General features: G+C 42.3%; 1 protein-coding gene across 1 annotated transcript in view; it reads right to left on the bottom strand.

Annotated features, from left to right (window-relative positions):
* The window catches only part of LOC117543764 (cadherin-4-like), a 226,082-nt gene that overhangs the window by 81,692 nt on the left and 119,193 nt on the right, over nt 1-25,197 (bottom strand). The window contains 1 exon segment of the mRNA XM_034212320.1: nt 319-545. Within this exon segment, the coding sequence (XP_034068211.1) occupies nt 319-545 (227 nt within the window).

Genomic DNA, 25,197 nt, shown 5'->3' with positions numbered 1-25,197 from the left:
AGCATATTCTTTGTTTAATATTGAACTGGTATCTTGTGTGAGAACTAAGTGTAGTCTTGTAGAAAACACAATATTTGCCTCTGAAATGTAGTGGAGTAGAAGTATAAAGTAGCAGAGAATGGAAATACTCAAGTAAAGCGGAATTATGTAAAATATAATACTTAAGTATGGTACTTGAGTAGATTTACACCACTAAATGTGTTTTAGTAATAATCAACCAGTCAATAAGGTGATTCAATTGTCAGTGTCATCCATAGGAAGCTATTCTTGCCCTTCCAGTTGCTTGTGTGTGCGTTTGTGTATTCCTGAATGTGTTACCTTGGTGAGGGCTAAAGGATGAGGATGTCCAGCCAGGGCCATCTTCACGGTGGTCTCCCAGATGTGCGGGTCATGGAGCGCCCGGGCCGTCACCATGAACTCCACGGGCTCCGACAGGTTCCCCAGCTCCTGCTCTGCGTACACCGACCCATCGGGCCTCACGCCGAAGTTGGGGTCACTGCTGATGAAGCCCACCTCCCTGCTGCGCTGGCAATCCTCGAACTTCACTGCAGAGACAAACAGAAAGGGAAGTCAGGGCGGTTCAGAAGTAAATAGCAGCACAGTAAGATTTACTCGGCGAGGTGTCGGCAAATCCCTGACACATCTGGCAGGTTTGAGATTAACCTGCATCCATCAAGACGTATCTTGAAATATCTCATCCCATCCACTGTCGCTTTTGATTCCCCGCTTTGACGTCTTTGGCAAAACAAACTGCTTATCTGTTTCTGAACCGGAGTACACGGGGGGAAACCTAATTCTTTTCACATCATTCTTTTTTCCCAAACTAGACGGATTGCGATGTCAGAACAGCATTTCCTTCAGCTTCTCCAGGGAAAGCATGAAGGGAAGGTCTAAAGCACATTAGGCTGACTGGGCCGCCTGGGCTCCATGCTTTGCTGCCAGACTCATGAAGCAAAGACTTGAATGACATTTGGAGGCTGACTGAGACAAGAGAGAGGGAGCTGTGAGGACTCACGTGTTGGAAGACACACACAAACTAATTCCTGTAAGAGTAATGTAGCGTTTGTGTGTGTGTGAGCAGTAGTGAAGCATGTTTAGGTCTAAAAGATATGGTGTTGAGTGCATCCAAGCATATTCTCCAGTGACAGCTGACATGAATATACCATTATTACACCAAAAACAGAAGAAACCAACAAAGTTAGACACAACTATTTCGTAAAAGCTTTCTTTCCCTTGCCAAATGTAACCAACAGTCAGAGTGCCATTATCCCATGATTCACAGCATGATGCAACGATGAGAATGACTGATCTGTTGTTTTCAACATGTCTTTTATCCTAACACAAACACATCTTATAAATTTGAACCGCATTGCTTTGATTTTGTCTCCCAAACTCTGGCTGCTGATAACAAGACAAATTGATTTCATAAATCAAACAGGGAACAGATCGCCTGTTATGAGCTATGGCAGTGTGATTTTTCAAAAAATCCAGCATGAAGAGTTCTGCACAGCAAGCTTTTTATCAAGCCATCTATTTAATTTATTGCCCAGCTTCCTGACAAAAGCACCTCGCAAACAACCGGCTAATAAAGCCTGCGATCTCTTCAGCCGTCGAGACTTAGCGTCACGCAAACACGCCAGCTTGTTTTCAACCTCTGAGTAATTGCACTCGTAATGGGAAGGTTGGTAAACACAGTTTTGACAATGTGTGTGTCTGCCTGCGTTGGCAGATGCAATCCATATTGTCATTAAAAAAATACAGCCCATTGGAGAACAATACGTATGTGATTGATGAGAGTTGTGTGTAAAATGATGGCCTTGCTTTGGGGATCATTTGTCAGGACGGAGGGGATCTAACATCAGGTTTTGACAATGTGACACAGGCCTGCATGAATTGTCCGCAGATGAATTGTGATGGCAGGCATGTATTATGTAAATGACTTCAATTAGCTTGAACTGAGAAGGCTAATTGTTGTCACTTAGACAGGTCTCTTGTGGTGCAGCTGGAGAAGCGAGGCTTAAGGACACGCGCACTGCAAAGCGCTGTTTATGAACGCGTGCGAGAGTGTGTTTGTGTGCGTGTGTCACTGACTGTGTGTGAAAACGCGTAGGAGTGAATTCAAACAACAACTTGTTCGAGAGTGTCTATCCTCAGCTGGTGCATATATTAATATGGATGTTAATTCTACAATAAAACCAGCGAGGTCTCCGAGGGTCGGTGTGTTGCCCTGTGTATTGAGCTGCTGCCAGTTGGCATGGGAACACACATGTGCAGCTTTGTTAGGAATGTATTTGATTTTATGTTAGGGCACCGGGCCACCTCTCAGTTTACTATTCACCGCCTACTGGTGTACAGCCGAAAGGGGTGTCGGACCATGATCCTGATTCCTTACACTTCACAGTTTGAAAATATTCATACATGCTTTGCAGTTCATTCAAAATCCTGTTCACAAAGCATATTCAAATCAGGTGGTGGGATCTGATCCGCCATGCAGTTACATGGAGAGGAGAGCGGCAGAATGGGGGACGAAAGACTGATGGAGAAACTACGCATATGTGTGTGTGTGTGTGTGTGTGTGTGTGTGTGTGTGTGTGTGTGTGTGTGTGTGTGTGTGTGTGTGTGTGTGAGAGAGACATTAGATGGTAGGATAAAAGGGGAATGTGGGAGAATCACTCGCAGAGAAAAGATAAAGGTACATTACTAAATAATTAAACTTTTTTTTTAAGATCTCAAAAACAAAAGAAAAATCCTTAGATTCAAGACAAGAGTAATGTGTGCAGATTATTTATTGCTGTCACATCATAATGGAAACAGACGCGGGGAATGAACACTGTTGATAACTAATCTGTGCTTATTTGTTGTAATTGCTCTCCGGTGCGTGTAATTCAGTTTGTCATGTTACGCTTGGCAAACCACGGCCTGCTTTTGTACGAATAATTTAACTTGAAATGAATAAACGAAGACGAGCCTGTAGGTTGACGGCCCTGAAGGTCAGTAAACTTCAAAGTCCTTCATTAATTTAGAGAGAAAAACATATTTTACTGCAGGTTCTATCCATCCTGCCACTGAACTGAACTCCATCACCTGGTCAGCTCATTTGGAGCAGGGCTGAATAGAAGAGACAGGGGAGAGGCTGAGTGCAGGTCTGGCCTCTGGCTATGTGCAACAGCTGTCTACATTCACTGCATTATCTCTCCACATGCACTAGGTAAAGTTATTTTTAAACTGGCACTTTGTATGTCTTCGATATGCATTTATAAAAGGAAATAAAATATGTTCTTCTTCATCAATCCTCAGATGATAAAATCAAACACAAGAACGTTAATATTTACTGCCAGATATTAGTCATATCCATTCATCCGCCCACTATGAATGTTAACGTGTTAAAGGGACAGTTTGGATGCTTTAAGGTTGTATGAGGTACCTATCTAGTGTCGGTATAAGAAGGAGGTGTTCACCCCCCCCCACACGCAGACAGTAGTATCCATCCAAAAGGAGGCCCACCTCTAAAAATAGGTTTCAGTTTAAATGTATGCTATATTAAATATATTTTCAGCACCTTTTCTGACCAGAAACTGAAGCCACATATCCACTTTAAGCTCTTTTCCAAGCCACCAGACTACATTAACAGAAATTGTGATTTTACAGCACAACTTGGGAGTTATTGGCATACGTTAGTGAATCTGAACTAACTCTTAAATCACCGAAGACAAACCAAAACGTTCTATTGGGGCAGTGGAAGCAAGCATCTCGCATGTTCCGCGAGGATAATTTACAGTTTTTGTCAATGGATTCTTGTGGCTTTGAACAGAGCCTTTGTAACAGTTTCAGGTGACTAAGATATGTTTTGCTGACGCCATCCTTCACAGCAATCCACTGTTTTGCTCCTGTGCAGCTACACCTGCCTGCAAACAGGGGCGTGCGGACCACCATCTGCTGTTGGTCATACACTGACTATGGAGTGGTTTCTCATAAAACCCCACTTCAAAACATCCAAACTATCCCTTGAAGTGTGTCGGTGTCGGTGTGAAGTTGTCAATGGGTAAAATAAAGTATACCATTTTTATTTCAACAGCGCTAAGCTAATTTTGCCAATCAACTTGTCTGGGGTTCTTCTCCCCATGCATTTTGTATTCATCAACAAAATATTTAACAGCGTTCCCAGCATGCAGCACTCTCAGGGTGAAAAACACTGTCAAGGAAACTCATGGTCTTCAATTTTTCATCACCTCGGAGCAGCCCAGAGCTTCGGCGAGTTTCTGAACATACTTCATGCAAACAGCATGGCCAGAAATGTGAATCTATGTGTTGAAATGACTGTATAACCTTCAGATAGCACTAAAAACACACATCAATCTGATTCAAAGATCAGTTCTGTTAATGGCCTTCTCCAATCATAGGCATATCAATGTGTCTTTGTGCTTTGCCTTGGCTTAGTTGGCTATGGAGGAAAATTATGATTTAAATATTAATTTCTCAATATGTGTAGAGTCCTTTGAGAATACCTTGTTTTTCTGTCGCTCCCCAAGGCAGCAAAACATCCCAAAAATGTAGATCATTCTTGATGAATTACAGTAATTTGGGGCAGTTTCTAACAACAGCTAAATGATATTAAATCACCAAACGGAAGCAGTATTTATGATCCGTCATATGCTCAGTACTAGATTGCAAGATAAACGCAGTATTCACAGGTTCAACACAAATTCAAGGTAACTGGTTCATTACTTGATGTACAAATCATCAGTATTCTTTCAAACCACCGGCTCAAGTGGCTGTGAGTGTAGCTTAGATAAGTCTGTCTGTCTGCCTCTGTGTTCCTGTGCGAGTTTCTCTGAGTTCCTTTGAGTGTGTGTGTGTTCTGTATATTTCAGTGTGTCCTGCCATCCACAGCGGTGTTTGGCAGGCTGCTGATGCTGGTGTCATTCTGCTCGGCTGCTCTTCTCTGGACTCGAACACAGCAGAGAACATGCTGTCCAACAGAGCGGCTAGCGCAGCGGCTAAAACAGAGCGGGCAAGCAGCCGTGACTGCCCACCACCAGGTTCTCCACACACACAAACACACACAGAGGAAGATAGACACGCTTATGCTCTTTGTCTCTCTCTGCTTGTAGATCCGAGACAATACCCTAGGGGAGGCCAAAGCCGCTCTTGTATGGAAACACTACATGTGCATAATGTATTTGGCAGGTAGTCGCTCTGCTTTGTGCCTCCGCCCACACCATGTTCACCTGTTCACAGCACACGCCTCCTCTCTCCTCCCCTCTCCTCCCCTCTCCTCCCTGCCATTCTCTCCTCTCCCTGTCACCGTCTCCTCCACTCTCTCTTACTGTCCTTATGTCCTCCCCGTTCAACCCCCCCCCCCCGTCCTCCTTCATCTTCCTCTCCCTCCTTGCAGACTGAGGGGAATTTTCTCCCCGGCGCACACCAGGAGTGCCGGTCTGAGCACACGGCCGAGACATAAAAGCGTGCAACCTGGTGGTGGGTCACTTTATCGTTGTTCAAGAGAGCTGAGAGCACAAAAGAACTATAAGAACTGCAAGAAAAATACTTCACATGAAAGGTCAAGTCGTGCAAGCGTTTATACACTTGTTAGGTGCTTTTAAGAGGGATTATATGATTCTGAAGATCATGTTTAAAGACTTACACAGATCTTTGTATAGACCTGCTCTCATATAACAACCTTTAATATTGTTCTTTTCATGATTCTCGCTTTTATCCTGCATGACTGGCTTTGTATTTCGCTTCTACTGATCATTTGATCTGTTGTTTAATTAAGTGATTTTCTTTGTGTCATTTAAAAAGGTGTATAAATAAAGTTTATGATATCAGCTACAGTACAAAAGCTGAAAATAGACACCTGACTTGAAACAAACTGTACATGAATGTGTTGGTGTGGGACAGAATATATCTATATCCCTGCATACATTTAATTGAAAATGTGGATTACTTGGCGGAGGGTAAATGAGTGGGTTGGTATATCCAGGCTGAGCATATGGATGTACTTTTGTTAAGGTGCTGTTCATCACAGTTGTGGCACAGTGCTAAGTAAACATTCCCTCTGGTATCCTGCTTGCATCCCTCAAGCCAGCGGGAAAATAAACGCCACCCACTCAATTTGCAAATAACGGTATTTGTGCCTGCAGGCCGTGATAGACAGCCCACTGACGAGAAAACGAACACGACTCAAATACTGACATGTAGAAGCTGTAAAGAGTGCTGAAGTATGTCATGTGACTTCAGTGCAGGTACAACCTTATATTTTATAGGTCACCCTTATTTGGCAATTTTATTTGTAGTTTTAATTTTCTAGAATTACTTTTATGCTTTATAAATGACAAATCTGATCTCATTCACCAGGATTACTTTTGGGGGGTTTCCCCTTGTGTGTTATATAGGAATGTGTGCATGTGAATGGTCACATTGTACGTGGCTAAGGGGCTATTACCGACACATCTGTAAGTGGTTGACTTATCACAACAGAGCCGGCCAGCTAACCAATCAGAGCAGACTGGGCTCTGGTTTCAGACAGAGGGTGAATAGAGGTGATGTAGCACAGGCAGTATGAGACAAATAAAGAACTTTTTTGAACATTAAAGCATGGAGACATGTCCCAGTAGAGACACTACATACAAATATGAATCTGAAAAAAAGCACAATATATCCTCTTTAATAATTTGAACTGAATAAATGAAATGTTAGTGCTCAGATAATCAGCTTCACCCACTTCACTCACAATCAGCTGAAAACTGCATCAAATGTGACTCTTTGTAAATGTTGTAGCCGCTTTGAAATCAGCTGTGGTCTAGAGAGAATTACGAGTTAGGTAACAAACGTACAGCAACACAATATTCGTATTAAAGGTATCAAAGATATTTTATACTTGCAAGTATGACGTCTCACCAGAGAGCACGCACTGTTCTGAGTGAAACAGGCTGTCCTTTATAGGAGGACATCAAAGCTTAGTTACATTACAAACAACATTTGGTTAGGCCAGCTGAGACCCCCTAGCACTGTATGCAAAACTCACACCCTACACAGAGCAAATACAGATAACACCTTATCCTAACTGCCTTCCCCTCATCCTATCTTCTAATGGTTGTCATAAAACCCCCTAGTCTAACCACATCTGTTTTACACACACATTGAAAAGGTCCCTTCCCACGCTATGACCTAATCAGAGGAACAGTTTACAGTCAACAATGTTAATACATTTGATCTCACAATTTCCATAACATAACAAATTAATAAACTTTAATGTTGCTAGCTTAAAGATCCACATGACAAACACGCAGGAAACCCACTCCTGATAGCAATGAAGTCAAACATCTGAGTCCCGTGAATAACCTGCACCTTCTCCCAGATGTCAGCTTTCCAGCACCAGAAAGAACCCGACTTGTTTTCAGCTTGACTGTCAAGCATTTTCAAAAGTTGTCATTGGGGAGCCAAAAGCTTTTGATGAACTAAAACAAGCCACAAAAGTCGAACCATGAAGACAGACTAAATGTTTTCACCTGACTGTGACATTATAGCAGCTACCCAAGAGACAGTGGAGTTGTAATATTCTCTCTACCTATGAGAGGCAAAATAAATGAGAAAAGTTTACATCTTTCAGTGGGCGGTGGAGTAGCAGCGGCGGAGCGGGCGTGATTGGCAAGTAAAGATTTAAAATCTATTTTCAGATGTCGTGATTTATCACAACTAAAGTGCACCGTCTTGCAGATCTGTAGTCAAACCCTGGGCCCCCCCATGCGGTACATCCACAACCCTTGAAACTCTTTTGAAATACAGACCCCACAGGAATGCTCATAACTAATTCAATTTACATGCTGCTGTTTTTAAAACACTGCAGGTACAATGTGACTTTCCTGAAAAGGCTTATTTTTTTTGTTTTGCCGCAGTTGGAAATGAATTTCTCTGCCTCTGCAGTTCTCTGTTTTAACAAAAGCCCACACAGTTCCCTCTGACAGCTCGCCCTCACAAAATGAAACCACTGCGACTCAAGTGTGTGTGTGTGTGTGTGTGTGTGTGTGTGTGTGTGTGTGTGTGTGTGTGTGTGTGTGTGTGTGTGTGTGTGTGTGTGTGTGTGTGTGTGTGTGTGTGTGTGTGTGTGTGTGTGTGTGTGTGCTCAGGCATGCGAGGGACCCTGAGGGAGAGAATTAAACAGACAGTCAGAGAGTAAGAAGAGGGACATGGGACTGTGTGACACCGGCTCTTTGCATATACGATTAAAACAGCTGATGCATAAATGGCTATGGGTGTCATCGACTTCCTGTGTTCCCATGGGTGTGTGTGTGTTGGTGTGTGCATGGGGGTGAAGGTGTTGTCAACATGTATTTGTGTGCGTCAGTGCTGCTCATGTTTAACTTTTTAAACACCACACGCCTGTTATCAGATGTACTTATGTTGCTGAAGGGAACCATGTCACATTGTTAGTAAACTGTTGTATCTATATGGCAAACATCCACCCACAACGCAGCCCACCTTATCGCACTTTTATTTTGTCTGGATATAGAGAAAGTCTTTCGGCAGTTTTACATGTAGGATCATGTGTTGTTGTTTTTCCAAAGGTTGTCTCGGATTATAAAATATTTCCTCACTGATATTTAATTCTATCTAAACAACATGTCACTAGCATATCGCACAATAAGCTTTTGCTCCACGTTATATATTGAATCTTGCTGCATTTGCTGCCAGTGTGAGCGTTTTGTTTTTTTGCACATCGCCGGCCGTCCCTCTTATCTCTGCATTAGCCTGCTCTCATGGGCACGGGCATGAGGAGGCTTGAGGAATGAGAAAGGGGAAAGAGGCAAGATAAAGAGGGAGAGGGAGAGCGGGAGCAGAGCAGAGCGGATGCAATTAAAAGACTGGGTCACAGATCGCAGTGCCAGGCATCAGTGTGATTAATACACCACCATTCAGCCCGGGAGCTTTTCTCCTCTGTGTGGATATCTGTGTGAAGTGTGTGTGTGTGTGTGTGTGTGTGTGTGTGTGTGTGTGTGTGTGTGTGTGTGTGTGTGTGTGTGTGTGTGTGTGTGTGTGTGTGTGTGTGTGTGTGTGTGTGTGTGTGTGTGTGGGAGAAAAGGGAGATTCGGGTTTGTAGATATTTCGACAAACTAAATATTAGCTTCAAAACTGTTTTAAGTAAACAATCTTCTAGAGCAGGGGTGCCCTCCCAGTCGATGTGTCAGATGTGTCTAAAAATAGAACAACAATATTCAGTTTTATCGTTAATGTCCTATAACATAATCTTTCTGTGCCAGAATAATGCACGTGAACTCATCAAAGCTTTATGATTGGCGTGACCCCATGTGTCGGGGCGTGGCTGGTGGGCAGTGGGCACTAGTTAGTTGACGTTGTCCGTGTCAACAGGAGTGACAGTCCGCACACACAAGACCGCAATTATGGCAGAAGCAAAAAAAAATAAATATATATATCATTTTCACTCCGAGTGGGAGGATGATTATTTTGTTGTCTATTCTCATCTGCAAGGCGAGCGTGGCTTTACCGAAGAAGGGTAATTTAGAGCGGCATTTCAAAACAATGCACAAACACTACGAGACGGAATTCCCTCCTAATTCTGCCCTACGCTCTTCTGTTCGTTGCGTGCATATGTAACAGAGTTAAACATGTGAATACATAATTATACGTTTATGAATGTTTAATTCATAATAAGTTGTGAATTTTAAGAGATGAGATTGTTTCATTTAATATTTTAAGTTTTGTTTCCCATCGGAACACCTTCCCGTTGCACGTCTTTGTTTACTTCCGGAATGTATTTTCCACCCTCCGCAGACTGGCCATCTGTAGAATCTGGAGAATCACAGAACAGCCGGTCGTCAAGGGCCGGCTCGATTCGCTGACGGCCGTCACCGACCGAAGTTGCACCGACAGAGGTCCGCCGTTTCCCAGTTGACAGTTCACTAGCACCCCCCCCCACCCCCCTCTATTTGGACTGGTAGATCTCGGCAGACTGGCAACTTTAGAAGTAGCTCTTGGTTAAAAAAAGGTTGGGCACCCCTGTTCTAGAGAACCTCTATTCAAAGCGTTGTTAAACTTTACACATGCTCGCACTGTTGTGAACTTTAACAAACACCCACTATCTTTGATTTCTTTGCTTGCATGCCTTTTGGCTGACCATCTCCTCAGCAGCAGCTCACTAATTTCAGACCACGCAAAGTCAGTGAGTTCTGGCTCCACATCAATCCGCAGTCTCCCGAAAACTCGCATCAAGGCAGCAAAAACAACGCCTTGAAAATTCCCCCAATTGAGCCGATGGCCCCTGCCACAGTGTTATGCTAATGAGAAATGTTTTTCTTTTTAACACACAGCTAGCTGCGCAAACATATCAACCAATTATTTCTCTCATTTCTTTCGGCTCCAACTCACCAGACCTTGCCTTCAAGGCTTCCCCTTCGATTTAGCAGGAGCAGAGAAGGAGCCGCGCTTTATCACAGCAATATCTTTTTTAAGGAGGTGAAGTGAAGACACTGCCTCAAGGCTACCAATGTCTGTTCTCTCCCCGTACAACACAATCATTTCACATAGCCCAAAGCGAGGTGGTGGGACCTCAGGAGGGCCAAGTGACAAAGAGGCGAATGTGAGCAAACTAGGGCCAAGGATCAGGGGACAAAGGGGACGTACATATCCGTGACTCTCACTCGACCGTATAATGACTGTAATGAAAACCCATTACCCTCAAGTAAGTGTTTTTTTCCAACTGTAAATCCTATTGCCCATACTGCAGTGAACACATTGTGCACAGAAGAAACTTTTAGATAAGAGTTAGACTTTTACCATACAACTGAAAGAGCAGAGATGATGGCTAAGTACACGAGTCCAGTGCATAAGGCAGGGCCCAGTCCGTGTCCCCTGCTTATGACTGCAGCACTTCTAGTTATTTGTAGCTTCTCTTGATTACCCTGGGGACTGGCCTTAATAAATACTACAACACTAAAAACAGCTTTCTCCCCCTGCCCCTCCTTCGAGAAACTGAAGACTCACTCACAAAGTAATCAGCTTTTAATTTTCTCCCCCCTCTTCTTTCCTTCCCCCATTTGATCTCTCTCCCTCTCAGCTCTCACTCAATAACTGAGCGGCCTGTTCTCTCCGTGCACTACTTTTTATTCTTGTCTCCATCTTTTACTTCCCCTTGTAATATTTGCATAAAAGTGTTTGCATCCCCGGTGATTGTTTATCTGCTGTGTTCAGCATCTTGATTTGATTCCCTACAATTGGCCTAATTAGCATTACAAATATACACTTAGAGGAACAGAAATATCTGTTATGCCTGACAGACTCATTTAAGGGAAGAGCGGCCGGAGGAAAAGGCAACAGTACATTTGTGTGATAAAAGGTGTATCAGTGCGTCTCAATAATGAGGTGTCTTATCCGAGTCGGCAGGAACGACACTTTCCCCACATTCATGTAAATCAGTGATTGGCGTGTTTGCTTTAACCGAGCAGGAGCAGCATACTGAGCGGCTGACAGTGGCGACTTATTGGATGTTCAGTCGTGATAAAAGGTGTAATCACAACAAGAAACATCCCTCTTATCTTCCCTGGCTCCCTTTCTCTACAGCCAAGATCATGTCTTCCAAAGCCAATGATTAGACTTAGGACAGATCTCCTTCATTATCCGTTGCTCTCATCCATTTCTCTCTAATCCTGTCTCTACTCCGAAGCCCCCTGGGGCAAGCGATAGGCCACGGCCAGCTATTAGTCTCTCGGCCCCGAGACCAGGGACAAACCTCATCTGTATTTTCCCTGGGAGGAGATCAAGGCCCTCTCAGAGGTCAGCTACACCAACTGCTACTTATAATTGCTGCATCTGTTTTTGAATTAATGTGGGTATGCACTTGCATTTTATAGATATATATTTTCCTTGCCACCAACTGGGGGAGATTCTAGTTTTCTACAACTGGCACTAACATGGACAACTCTGAATGCACCCAAGACTCGTTGAGGAAGCATTGAGTTTCGATCACTCAGAGGCAATATACAGGTTGCAAATAACCACATTGTTTTAGCAATGTGTACATGCATGTGTCTGGGGCCACAATGAAGGACTGCCTACTCATTTGACGCCCTCTTTTGTTGTGCGTAGACGGCTCTGCTAAGATTGTTCCCTAGTTTAGGTTTCATGTTATGTGTTTAGATAGGTTCCTGTTTTATTTTGATAGTCTTGTCTACCCTCATGTGTCTAAAGTACGTTTCATGCCTTGTCTGTTTTCCCACGGTTGTGATTGTCTAATTGTCTTCACCTGGTGTTGTCTGTCTAGTATATATAGTTCTCGTCTTCCCCTGTCTCGTTGCCAGATTGTCTTGTGTGTTCCAAGCCTTGAAGCGTAAGATCCTTTTGTCATTGTCCATAGAGTTAGATTAGTGTATTAGTAGTTTTTGTTTTGTTTCTTTATGTATTCAGTGTGTTATGACCTGTCTACATTAAAACACTTTATTTTTGATACTTTGTTTGTCTCTGCATCGTGCATTTGATTCCACGCCCTTGTACAGCCCTAACATCTTTGTTATCTGAAGAACGTTCTTATTCACTCCAATTCTTACTCCAATTCTTACTAATGGCAAGCAGGGGGACTTTAAATGTTGCAAAAAGTAGTCCTATTGTATAAAAGTCTATGTTAAAATAAACCAACTTCTCACTTGTTTTGTTACCTACAGTAAGATAACATTTGCCTAATGAGGTTACTGTATAGGCTCAATCACTATTTTTCAGTCTCCTTCAATGCAGCATGATGTCAATTATGATCCCACGTAGGGCAACACAGGCAGGTTGTGCTTTAGGGCGTGGCTACCTTATGACAGGCGTTGTCCTCCCTGGGTACTGTCCGTGTTTTCTTCATGTTTCTCGATTAGTGTGGGCTCCGACCTCTCTTGTCACTTCCAAAACAGTGGCGACGGCCAAAACATGAAACTAAAACGGTAGTCCACAAACCAATGGGGGACGTCACAGTGCCGGCATCCACTTCTTAAACAAAATCTATGATTAGCGCCAGCTGCAGTTTTATATAATGTGTCCTTGAAGTCTGAATATTTTTTGAAAAACCCATAGAGATGAATTATAGGTCTTGGGCAATTTAGTTTGCCTAGAACACACAAGGAATAGACCCATATTGTTTAGATGTCTTCTGCTCCTTTTAATTTCTGGCAAAATAGCCAAATGAAGTGTATTGACGTCTTCAGATGCTTGAAAAGAATTAGAACTAATGTAGGCGTTTGTTTCAATAAAGAGCAGTAAAGTGTTCTCCAATCACAATATATATATATATGCCTTGCCTGGGTCTCCTGATAAACACTCTAATGTCAGGTGTAAACTGACGGTCTTAGAGATGTCCACTTGTGATTGGATCACCCAAGAAACATGACGATGCCAGGTTTGAACAAGGCGTCATGCAGCCGCAGTGATGTTCAAGTCATAGATTCCTGCCATGTGAAACTGTAAAGATCATTACACTGATCGATAAGCTAAGTTACCGATCAATGTAATTTGCGTCATTATTGTCAGGAAGCACACACCAGTGGTTAAGGTTGGTTCCTCCAGCAGGCGAAGGCTATAAAAAGTCGATGAGGTTCAATCTGAAGAGCAAAGCTACATGGAACAATTTGGTGTGAGCAGGGTGCTGATGTTGTCATTATGAAGATAATTGCTACTCAAACTAGTAGCCTTGAGCCATGTGGCACAGCGTTAAAGTCAAAACAGGAATCAATGCAATCCGCTCCAGGCCTGAACAGGAAACATTTAAAGTGTCAAGCCCTCGGAAGCCGCGGGAACAATGTTTGTGAGGACACACAAAGAACAAGCTAAGAAAGGGGGCGGGGGGGATCATAGACTGTATGGGGAAAATCCAACAACAACAACTATCAAGCGCAAGATATTCATTAATAATTTCATAATCTTATATCAATAAATAAAGAATCTAGATTGTTAAAGGAGCATTATTGATTTAGGGATTAGCTTGTACATATATATATATAGCAGATCAACTCTAGTGTCAGTGTTAGCAAACTGTTTCCAATGTACACATCCGGTAAGGACAAAGTTGGCATCCATTTGGAGTCAGGTTTTCATGGATGAAAGTCCAATATTCAATCTTCATTAACATCTGTTTTTATTCTGTCTTGGTGCTGTAACAGTAGCAGAATGTTCCCCTATGAGATTATTGTTGCAGAGAAAATTCAACTACGTTATTAGAATTATATTTAATGACAAAATAATAATATTGAAAGTAATGCTATCAGTCTCTTTCGTCTCTTTTTTGGCAATATATTAGATATTTTTGTGTGGGGCATTAAGGGAGGGAGAAAAAGAGACAACTGCAAGAAACATGAGTAAAGATGCACTGGATTATTTACACTAGATTATCAAATGTGCTTTGTAAACATACACATATTTAATTTCTTAAATATGACAGTAATCTTCATCACAGGTATCGGCCCCTGAGGGAAACATCTGGCTCTTAAGCTGCTATATGTTTCTGCTGCTACATTTTCACCAGCTTGTTGCTAACCATGTGGTCTTTTGCTTGCTTTTTTATACCTAACAATGTTTACTAATGCAGCATTAAGTCATCTACTGCGTATACATATAAATCAAATGTACAGTGCATTGCATTTTAAAAAGCAGCATGTTGAGAACTAGAGGTAGATAACATTTATTAATACACCATACTGTAGCTAAAATATGTCCTCCTGTGGAACCAGCCTTTTGTACAATCCCAGTTTGAGATATGCGTAGGTAGGTTAAAAACAGAGCCTTTCAGTGAGCAGCCCTCCCTTAGAAGCATCAAATCAGTTTTTTTCTTTCAGCAGCTATTTGCTTTGAAGTCACCCTGGCCTGTTCCAGAAAATCAATTAAAAGCATGACTAAAACATTTGCACCTAACATTTTCCACTTCCCTCTCGTTAGAGTGTTTGATGTCCCCCAATGCCTAACACTGCGTAAATGCTGAGATCACAGAGATAGTGACTAGAGGATTCTTTCAAACTTGCTCCCTGCTTTCAGAGAGGGCTCTAACTTAAAGTGAAATGAAATTATGAAAAATATCAGTGGACTCCTTCAGTGCTGTTTTCTCGACGGAGAAATTGAGGACACCTCAAAAGCCCTTCAGACAAACGGTGCAATATTATGCGCTGTGAATGTCCTCGTTAGTCTCTCAAGTCAGCAGAGACTTTTTCCTGCAGGATGTTTTGTAAATAATGTAATGCAAGTGTTTTTTGTCTACATCCGCTCTGCCCCTCCTTACATTCCCTATAAAAGTCTCCTGGAGAGAGTTATTACATTACATTGCATTTTTTTTTTTTTTTTTTTTTTTCAGAGAGATCTGCAGTGGTCCTCCATATGAGCATACGGCTGTCGCTTAAGTGGGCAGTACTAAGCCTTATTGTCTGCTAAAGATGTAGGAAGCACAATGGGAGAGGCCGAATCTCAGCGCTCAGCTATCTACTGGGGGGGAATGGGAGGTCGGTCCCCCCGGGGCCATGACGCCAAAACCATTATTCTTATCACTGCAGGACAACTCACCGCAGGGCAGGAAAAACCCTTCTGAAAGGTCAAATGAGCGTGTCTCTCAGTGTGTGTGTTTACCCCCTGCCCCCCCCCCCCCCCCCCCCGCCTCTCCAACACCACACATTTCTGAATTTCTCATTAACTGATAATACATCACTCATGACCTTGTGATAAAAATACATTAGCTGGAGACAAGTCATTAATCTATAAAGAATCAGGCTGTTTAGGTTATCAGGTAAGAATGGGTATACGTGTTATCGCATAAATAATGGGGAGGCTTAATTGCTCTTCTTAAGCGATGCGATGCACTATATGAAGTGGAAGTGTTTTGTGCGTTGTGGAGCAAAGTTGAGTTCATGACATTCGGCTGTCATCGAGCGATGTGGTTTAGGATTGGCCGGTTTGCAAAGGGGAGGAGATATCCGCTGAACAAAATGCAGGAAGACAGCTTGGTCATTGCTGCTGTTGAAGAGACAAAGGTCACTATATGGAAGTTGGATTGATGCATCGCTTTCATGCAGTTTAACGATGGATAGGGTTCTATAGTAAAAAGTTATAAAGTAAAGTAATAGTTTTTACTCAACCAAAGTAGAAACCTTCAGTGAGTCTGGATTAGGGGTTGCAAAATTCAGAGAATAGTCAAGGAATCAAACCAAATTCCTCCCCCAAAAATGTAATACATGGAAATAAAGAGGTAAGCTTCTAAGGCTGTATTTACCAGGTCATTTGCAGATAGAAATACGTAATTTTACTGTGTCAAGCCAGCCATGCTACAATGCTGGCTGTGTGCAAACAGGGTTTAAACTAAAGTGATCAACTTAGTTATGATTTTTGAACAAAAACCAAAAAAGTAATATTATTAAAGTTGTATTATTAAAATATGTTGGAATATTCTTTGTATATTTTTTTCATTAATTTAATGTGGACTACAATAAGAGAGAAAAGTTATCATTCCATAAATAATTATCTACAGTGATCACGCTGTTTATCTGGCAACTAAAAGCTGTTTTCAAGCTTGGCAAAACGCTTCTAAGATATTTTCTGGGTCCCTGGAGAGGTCGGCAAAATGTAGTTTTCACTAATGCTTAAGCTTGGGAATATAACACCCAACCAGAAATAACTGTACTGAATACACAACACAAAAGCACACCACAGATCGGTCTCCCAAAGCAGGATTATTCAATTAGCAGTTTAACGGCACTGAATACAAGGCTGAGTGGCTCTTTCTACTTCAGTCCTTGGTTCTGGGTTTTACTTTATTCAACTAGCATGATAATCCCTCTACTTGAGACAGGCCCCTACTGAATGGAAAACAGAAAGAAAAAACCCATCGCCTATGTGTGCAGAATACAACTCTGCCTTAAAACGATAGTCAATGCAGAATATTCCGAAAGCAACAATGTTGACTAAAGTGATATGTGCAAATGTTGCCGGTTGTGTGTTAAATTGAAGTTAAGCTACAGAAAATCTGCCCATGCTGTCTCAAATGTCAGTGTTAAATCATAAGCAATGTTTAGCTTTGATAAAAAAGCTCTTAGCACTTAGTAGGAAGTCCATCCCCTTGGAGAACTTATAATCAGCTGCTATGCTGTAGTCTCATTTACAAAGTGTTTATACTGTTTGCAAACTTTCCACAAAGCTTCAAGGTGAGACGACACACAGTATTGTGCGAAATATAACAATATCCGGGTTATACATTTGAGTGTGAAAATTCTTTTAATACCTGCAAATCACCATGTAAACAAAGTCTCTGGTGGAGGAGTCAGCCTCACTGCTAACACAGCTCCAGGCTTTTCAATCTCAAATTAATTGCTCTGCTTTATGTGCACGCCATCTTCCACGCCTGAGTGTGACTTTCTTTGCCAGCTTCAATTTGTCGACGTAGGTGTTCAACTTTCCAAATGGAGAATGTTTCAGGCACTGAGCCTGCACTATGCTAGCCAGCAGCAATGCTCGTTTCATGCGCTGTGGCTCGCTTTACTGTAACGTATGCTAGGGCTCGAGCTGTTTTGCATACGTTTTCGTCCCGCTACAGGCGGAGAGGTGACAGTGAGGCAGATGAGGACATCCAGAGCGGTGTGAAGGATGATGGCAGCCGTTCCCCCAGGCCACGGTGATGGCACTGCATCGATCCAGCCACTCCGGAGCCTGAAGTGCATAGAGCCTTTTGGCTTTGTCAGCACGGTTCAGCTCAACGCTGCTCCCCTGATCACTGTCAGAAACCCAGGAGGAAAATAAACGGAGAATAGGAGGAGAAAATGCTGATGGATCCGGAGCCAGACAGGCGGCGTAGGATTGGCTAAATAACTGCTAACTACTCACCAGGCACTTCTTTATCATTCTCTAGCTGTTTCAGGCAAGTGAATGTTTACTGTCAGGCAGGGGAAAGGAGGAAGGCAGAGTGGGGGGTTTGGAGCTGTTCCTCCTTCATCCACCTCCAAACACAAGCACCTGTTAGTGCTATTCAGCCTGCCAACTGCTTCTCTGCTGAACTTAATTCTGCTAATCCTCTCACATATTTACTCAGGTGGAGGTGTGCTGGCACCACTGAAGGTATTTTGTCTTCAGATGGCCATGTGTTTGCCTTCGGAGGTGATTCACTTCGTACACTAGTTTATATCTTATGACATTAATCTCTCAAGTCACCGTGGATATACCCAGAGACTTTCTGCTCTCTCTCCGCTTACTGAATAGAATCAATAGGAGCCAGACCTTGGACTCTGAGCTTCCGGTTTTGTTGTTACCGCTTTCAGTTTAAGTTTCCTCTGGAAATGAGTCATAGTAGCGGCGACCAGAGAATCTGTAGAATCTAAAAGCAGAGGCCTTGGCACTAAAGAGCCTTTGAAGTGCACGAACTGAGAGATGGAATTTGGTTAAAACCTCACGTCATGGGGTGAGTCTGGGGCATCTTGAATATGGCAGTGAAGGTTGAGCGTAGAGTTAAGCAATTTGTCCCTGAGCCTTTTAGACGCTACCACGCTCAACAATATAAAGGCTTCCAAATATCTTTGGAAACAGGAAAGCAATAGGTTGACATTTTGGAAATGTGCTAATTACCCTTCTTGAAGAAAATAAGAAAAGAAAGATGATTTCACCCACAAATATGTAGGCACTGGGCAGCAGCTTGTTAGCTTAGCTCAACACAAGGAGTGGGATCAGGGAACACAGCTAGCCCGTTACACACTTCAACTAACCAGCACCACCAAAGCTCACTTATTCACATGTTTGTCATTACTGATAAAATCAAGACATAATGTGTTGATAAGTGAGTGTTAGTGCACTCCGTTACATTACATTAACTTCTAACTAGCTCGATGATTTTGCCATAAGCTAATCATACCTCAGGATTTTTGAGCACCTTAAAGTGACTCATGAATTTTAGACTTCACTTTCAAAGAGTCATTGTATCATTAAAAAAAACATTTAACTGTAAAAACTAACTCAAATCATTCTTTGAGGACTTATAAAACTGAACTTAGTCTTTCTGCTGTGCACGGGAAAAAAAGCTTTCATTTACCCCATAATTATGTGTGTTCAGCAATAACGGCACAGTGAAATCCATTAGGCACAATTGCTATGTTGGCATGGGCACCGTTTAGGTGGGATAAGCTAATTTCTGCACACACAGGGAAATGTGCAGGTTGTCAGATGTAAAGAGGACAAATATCCATCTATGCGTCGACATTATCAAGCTAGCTTGTTTTAGGCTAGAGAAAAAAACGTGTTTCTCCGGGGACCTACATTACGATGCGGTATATATAATTGGCCTATTAGAGTGCCTGCACATACACCGACTGCATGTTGTTAACATCACTCAATGCTAATTCTGTCAATCAACATGTTTTTATTATAATTGTATACATATTTGTACAACAATGTTAGATATCTATGAGCTATAAATGCACTAGTGGACAAGTTGTTCATAAAAGCTAGTTCATAGACATCCCTCGATGTAATTCTGATGTAAGTATTTCCTGTGAAAAGCTTGACGGGAAATGTCAAGCCGGCTGTCATTAAAGGCGCGGTGACATTTGTATTCCATCTTTCAAAGCAGTGATTCCATCTCTGCCAACAGAGGCCCTAATCTCTGCTGTGCCCTAACAGACAGAAGCAAGACAGATTAACTCAATTACTCTTTCACTTGAGTGAATGACGGAAAGAATACAATTCTCATTTAAGTCTAATCCTGCGTGGGAGCAGCCGAGGAGGAATATTGCAGGTGTAGGGAAGGGGAGCGTGTGAGGCTCGAAAATGAATTCTGAAGGCAGCCGGAGTGTTTGCTCATCTTTTTTCATTCTCTCTTTTTTCATGCTCTCTCTTAACCACAGTCAGAAAGCAGCATAGTGAGAGACACAGCAGGCGGGAAGACGGAGAAGAGGAGATAGGGATGGGCAGATACACATGATGGAGTTACACAGGAAGGGAGTCAGGCAGAGGGGGAGAGGAATGAGAGACAGAATTGGGTTTACAGCTCCAATATGTCAGAGTTAGTTTGCAGGATGAAGCAGCAAAAAATCGACCAATTTCCACAGTGCTGACACACCCGAACTAATACCCTGCGCGGGGCATTACAGTCAGCCTTGTGTATGAAACATGTTGTGACACATGTGGCTTCTGTATTGTCTGCAGCATCTGTTGCAGGGACACAGATGGCAGCGGCTATCCTCACCATCGCTACGCCTCATGGGAGATGTGGTCCGTGATGACGTTTTACTGACAGTGTAGGCCATCTGTCAACACATGACAGACCGTTTTTTTTAACTTCCTCCTCTCTCATAAACATGGATCACGAGGGGGTTGCTCGTGGAAAGGCCGTCACGGTGTGAAGGATGGATATTTGTACGGTAAGCAGTAAAAGGTCAGGGCTGGGCGCTCTGTGGCAGCAGCATCAGTGAAACCCTGCAGGGGTAACAGCGGTGAAACCCCAGATCCTCAACAAAGCTCTGTCAGACTGCAGGAGAAAGCTGTCACTGCAGACGCCTAAACCTTTACCGCCCTTCCCTCTCCCTCACATTCACTCTCGCCTTGCTCTGACTCATTGTGTCAGCTCTTCAAACTCTCCCCATTCTCTCCTGCCTTAAGCTAGATGCAGAGAGCAAAAGGGAGAATGGGTCCATCTTTTGCTGCCGTAAACAAAAAGAAAAACTCTTTGTGTGGATTCTTATATCCCCTGTCTGTGTGCCACATCACACTTCTCTCTGTTCCAATGCAAGACGGAGTTTTTTCCCATCCTTTTTCCTCATTTACTGCTCCTTTGGTTATTCAAAGATAAAAATAAATTGAAGGACGGGAGATAATGAAGATATGATGAGGACAAGGCAGAGACAGGGATCCAGGAATATTGAAATTGACTTGAGCAGATCCACCGCTTTCTCCTCTCCCTCGTACTGAATGGTGATACGGGCTCATTAAAAATGCATTGCTCAACTATGAAAAGAGCGGACGTCTGCATCTTGGCCGGACTGAAAGACAGACAGCGACGTCTGGACTGTCTGTGGCTTTGGTGTGTACCGTCATGTCTGGTTCTGCAAAGATTGACTTTTGGGATTCAGGTCTAGACAACAATATAAATTAATGGATTTCTTCTTCTCAAGCAGCGTCATCCAAAGAAGCCTGTACACATTTCAGTCAGTCTGTTTTTCTTCCTATGCTAGACGCCTAAAGTTGAGCTTTTACCATTTTACTCAAAACAACAAATGACAAAGAGAAAAACAAAGTCATTAGGATTCCTTATTTTAAAACAATCAACTTGATGGTAAGATATATCAATAGTTAAGTAAAACATGCCACACAAAACACATAATGAGGCATCCTCTGGGAACCATGAATGTCTTTAAACGATTTCATGGCAATCCATCCAATTGTTGAAAAGATATGAAAGTCCAAGCAAAAGTGGTGGCCATCCTTGGAATTGCTAGAATAGTGAGAAATGACAGAAATGTGCTTTATATAGAGAGAAAGAGGGAAAGAAACTGAAAATCCTTCACTCGAATGTCAGTAGATTCAGACTAATGTACTGCAGGTGGTTTCAGTAATGAGAATCTACTCGTACTATATTGGTAGAAAGTGTACAAGGTAATAGTGTTCAGAAATATTTGTTGCAAAACCTTCTCAACTCTTTTAATGCTGTAAAGCAAACACAGTATCTGCCTGCTGTGTATGAATATACAAGGACGTCTGTATAAATCCACACAAAGTAGTATTCAATAATAGTTTGCCTGCACTAAACATTAAAAATTTCTGGGGTTATATCGACTGTCTGTTCTGTTGATGTCTGATGTTCAGGTGGAAATTAATAAGTGGTGTCCTAATGAACCGGATGAGTACTTTAATAAGAGCTGTATTCAAACACTTATTTTTCATACCTCTTCTTGAACAAAATCACCAACACGTTTTTAAAGTCATATTGTATTTTATAATAAAACGCTTATAAAGATGTTCCCAAAAACCACAATGTTTTATACCTAAAGTATTTGGATGTTTTACATTATATTAAATGTGTACTTTTTAAATGTTGTAGAACACTTAATGCAGGAACTTACTGTTGAAATGATTGATATAGTTCTTCTATTATTACCTCAACCGAGAAGGTTATGTTTTATATTATGTCTTTTATATTTATCTTTTCATGAGACTTGGTATGAGTGTGTTGAATCGGCGCTGGAAAAAACTTTCAAATGTTGGAGCAGATCTGAATGACAGTGCAGATAAACACTTTTATTTCCCAATGTTCTTAACGTTGCGTCATAGGTCATTTAGCCTTGATCCAGGTCTGTGCTCTCCATGAGCCTTTCTAGTTTGATTAAACATTTGATGAGTTTCTGCCTTACAATTATTTGTTTTCAGTCCTGTCAATAGTTAGTTGGGAACAAAAATGCAAAGGTTAGAACATTGCCACATTCAGTAGCTTTGAGGACCAATAGAAGGAAGCAAACACTTCAATTACATTGGCAAAATGAGTGAAAAGAGACAGTAAAGTTTGGAGCCGGACATAACTATGAGCTATACAAACTATACTTATATTTAGTCTAGGGCAGTGGTTCTCAAACTTTTTCGGTCAGGCCCCCCCTTTGGAGAAAAAAAAAAAGTCGGGCCCCCCCAACACAAATAGTCACGCTCAGTGGCGGCGCCAGATATTTCTTTTGGGGGTGCTGTGGGGTAGCTTGACCTTTCATAGAGCGTGCTCAATCATTTAGGGTTTCCCATTAATGTTCCGGTCGCTACAGTGGAATGTTCTACTGCAGGGGTGGCCAACCAGTCAGAGGTTAAGAGCCACATTTTTTCTATTTTACTGCAAAGAGCCACATCAAACACACAGTCACTGATACCGCTTGTTTCAGTTTTTTGTTTTCTGGAGACAAGATTTCAACCACGTCACTGATGCATTTTTGTGGCATTGGGATATTTTTTTTTTAAATCCTCTGGAGCAGAGAGAGGAGCTGTGGATTATTGTTATTGATTAATGCATCAGTGTTTCTTAGGGTCAAAAACACTAAACTCACAACTTAAAATGAAAGTGTTTAGTTTATTTAATAAAAGAGCACATGTTCAATGTTAAAAGTGACAGTAGTTATAGATTATTTGCAATTTGGTGCTATATATATATATTAAAAAAAAATAATAATTATATATATTTTTTAAACACCTTGAATTTCAGGGGGGGGCACGGGGCTCCGTTGGCGGGGCGCAGCGCCCCTCCAAGACAATGGTAGGGGAAACACTGGATAGTGTTTAATCAACGATAGGTTTCCCCCCCCCTCAAAGGTGATTGGTTCACTGCATCACAGGTATTATTGTGATTGGCTCTTGGGCCACATCAAAATTAGACGCGCTGTCATCCTCTCATACTGACACCTGACACCACACATACACACGTAGGGAGAGCCGGGACGAAAGTAACACGGGACGAAAGTAACGGAGCGATTTTATCCGAGCCCAAACAACTTTGACCGGCCAAATTACGTCAGAATGATCAGCATTCAATACTTAACAGACCTACTAAATATCAGGTTTAACTGTCAGGAGTAGCTAGCTAGTGTTGTCACGATACCAACATTTTGGTTTCGATACCAAGTCAAGAATTGCGATTCCGATTCTTTTTCGATACTTTTCTTAAAAAAAGGGAAACAGTCTTAAATGTAATTATTGTGCTTTATTTCACACCAGAACCATAACCATAACACACACTTTTAAACAATGAGAACAATAAATAAAAGAAATGACAAGAATTCGTATTAAATCAAATTAATACATGTCTCACAGACAGGCCTCGTGGTGTCCGTAGGCTTGCTCTCACTGTCAGAGATATAGCTAAAATACTTCCAAATGTCACTTCTGGCGTCTTTTTTGTCAACAAACTGAGGCGCAGCGGCAGCTGCACTCCCACTTGCAGCCATGCTTCTCGTTTTCTCACGTGCTCTGGCAGCTAGCGCGTGCACGAGAGAGGGGAGGCACTTGAGCGTGCTTGAGAGGGGCGGGACTGCAGGCACGGCTGCAGAGCAGGGAGTGGAAGCAGAGCGCTGAACACACACGGCTCTTATTAAACGGCGCTTTCTCACCGGAGTACTTTTCCCCGTCATTCTTAAAGTACCGATACTAATGAAACGGAGGAATAGTAACGTTTTTAACGGCAGGGTATCGCGGTACCTTTCAAGTATCGGTACACCGTGCAACACTAGTCAGGAGTCAGTGTCTCTCCCCCAAACTCACACATATACAATTCGATATGAACTGAAGAGCCGCATGAAACTAGGCAAAGAGCCGCATGCGGCTCGAGAGCCGCGGGTTGGCCACCCCTGTTCTACTGCAACACTCTCCACACGCACATACACTATGTACCCGCGACTGTTACAATGAAGGCTCGATATCAAGTCTCGGCATATAGGTGTAAGCAGGGGTAAAGTGCTATTTTTATAGGTGGTGTGTGGACCTCACATAGGGGGGTCCGGGGGCATGCTCCCCCGGGAAGATTTTTAAATATTGAAGTTGAAAGCATCAATCTGGTGCACTTTGAGAGCAAAATGAAGAGATCTATGGAAACATCTCTCAACACCCAGATGAAACAGAATTGTAAACAGATTTACTATTTCTTTATGGATATTTTATAAATCACTCTTTTAAACTTTATTCTTGTTTTACTGTCATATAGTATTTCATAGCTGTTTTTCATGTATTCTCTTATTTTTTTATAACTATAATGATCATATAAACGTGCCTCGGAAATAATTGTTTACATTAATGGTGACCAAAACGTTTGAGACCCACTGAGATAACACTGAGAGTCCTTTAGCTCACTGAGACTCTCAGTCTGACAGGAGAGGACTCTCCTCCACTTTGTTGTTAAAAAAACTCCTTATATCCGTTAGCATAGCTCGCTAGCACCAGAAGCTAACATCAACGATCTCCGGTACCGGTGCGCTATCTCTCTCTCTCGCTCACGCACGCACACAAAATGGCTCGTTCCACACACAGAGCCGAGCTTTAATGAAACACAGAGACCCAGACGTAATAGTACTGTATCATATTATTTTCGAATCAATAATTTTTCAAAATATGATTTTTTTTATTTTTTTATAATCTTTTTTTTTTTTAATAACCATTTTTCCTCCTGGTCTCTCGCGCCCCCCCTGTCATGCCTCTGCGCCCCCCTGGGGGGGGCGCGCCCCCCACTTTGAGAAC

Source organism: Gymnodraco acuticeps, unplaced genomic scaffold (genome assembly GCF_902827175.1).
Source record: "Gymnodraco acuticeps unplaced genomic scaffold, fGymAcu1.1, whole genome shotgun sequence".
Classification (NCBI taxonomy): Eukaryota; Metazoa; Chordata; class Actinopteri; order Perciformes; family Bathydraconidae; genus Gymnodraco; species Gymnodraco acuticeps.
The sequence above is the reverse complement of the archived record's forward strand: the minus strand, read 5'-3'. Positions and strand labels throughout refer to the sequence as shown.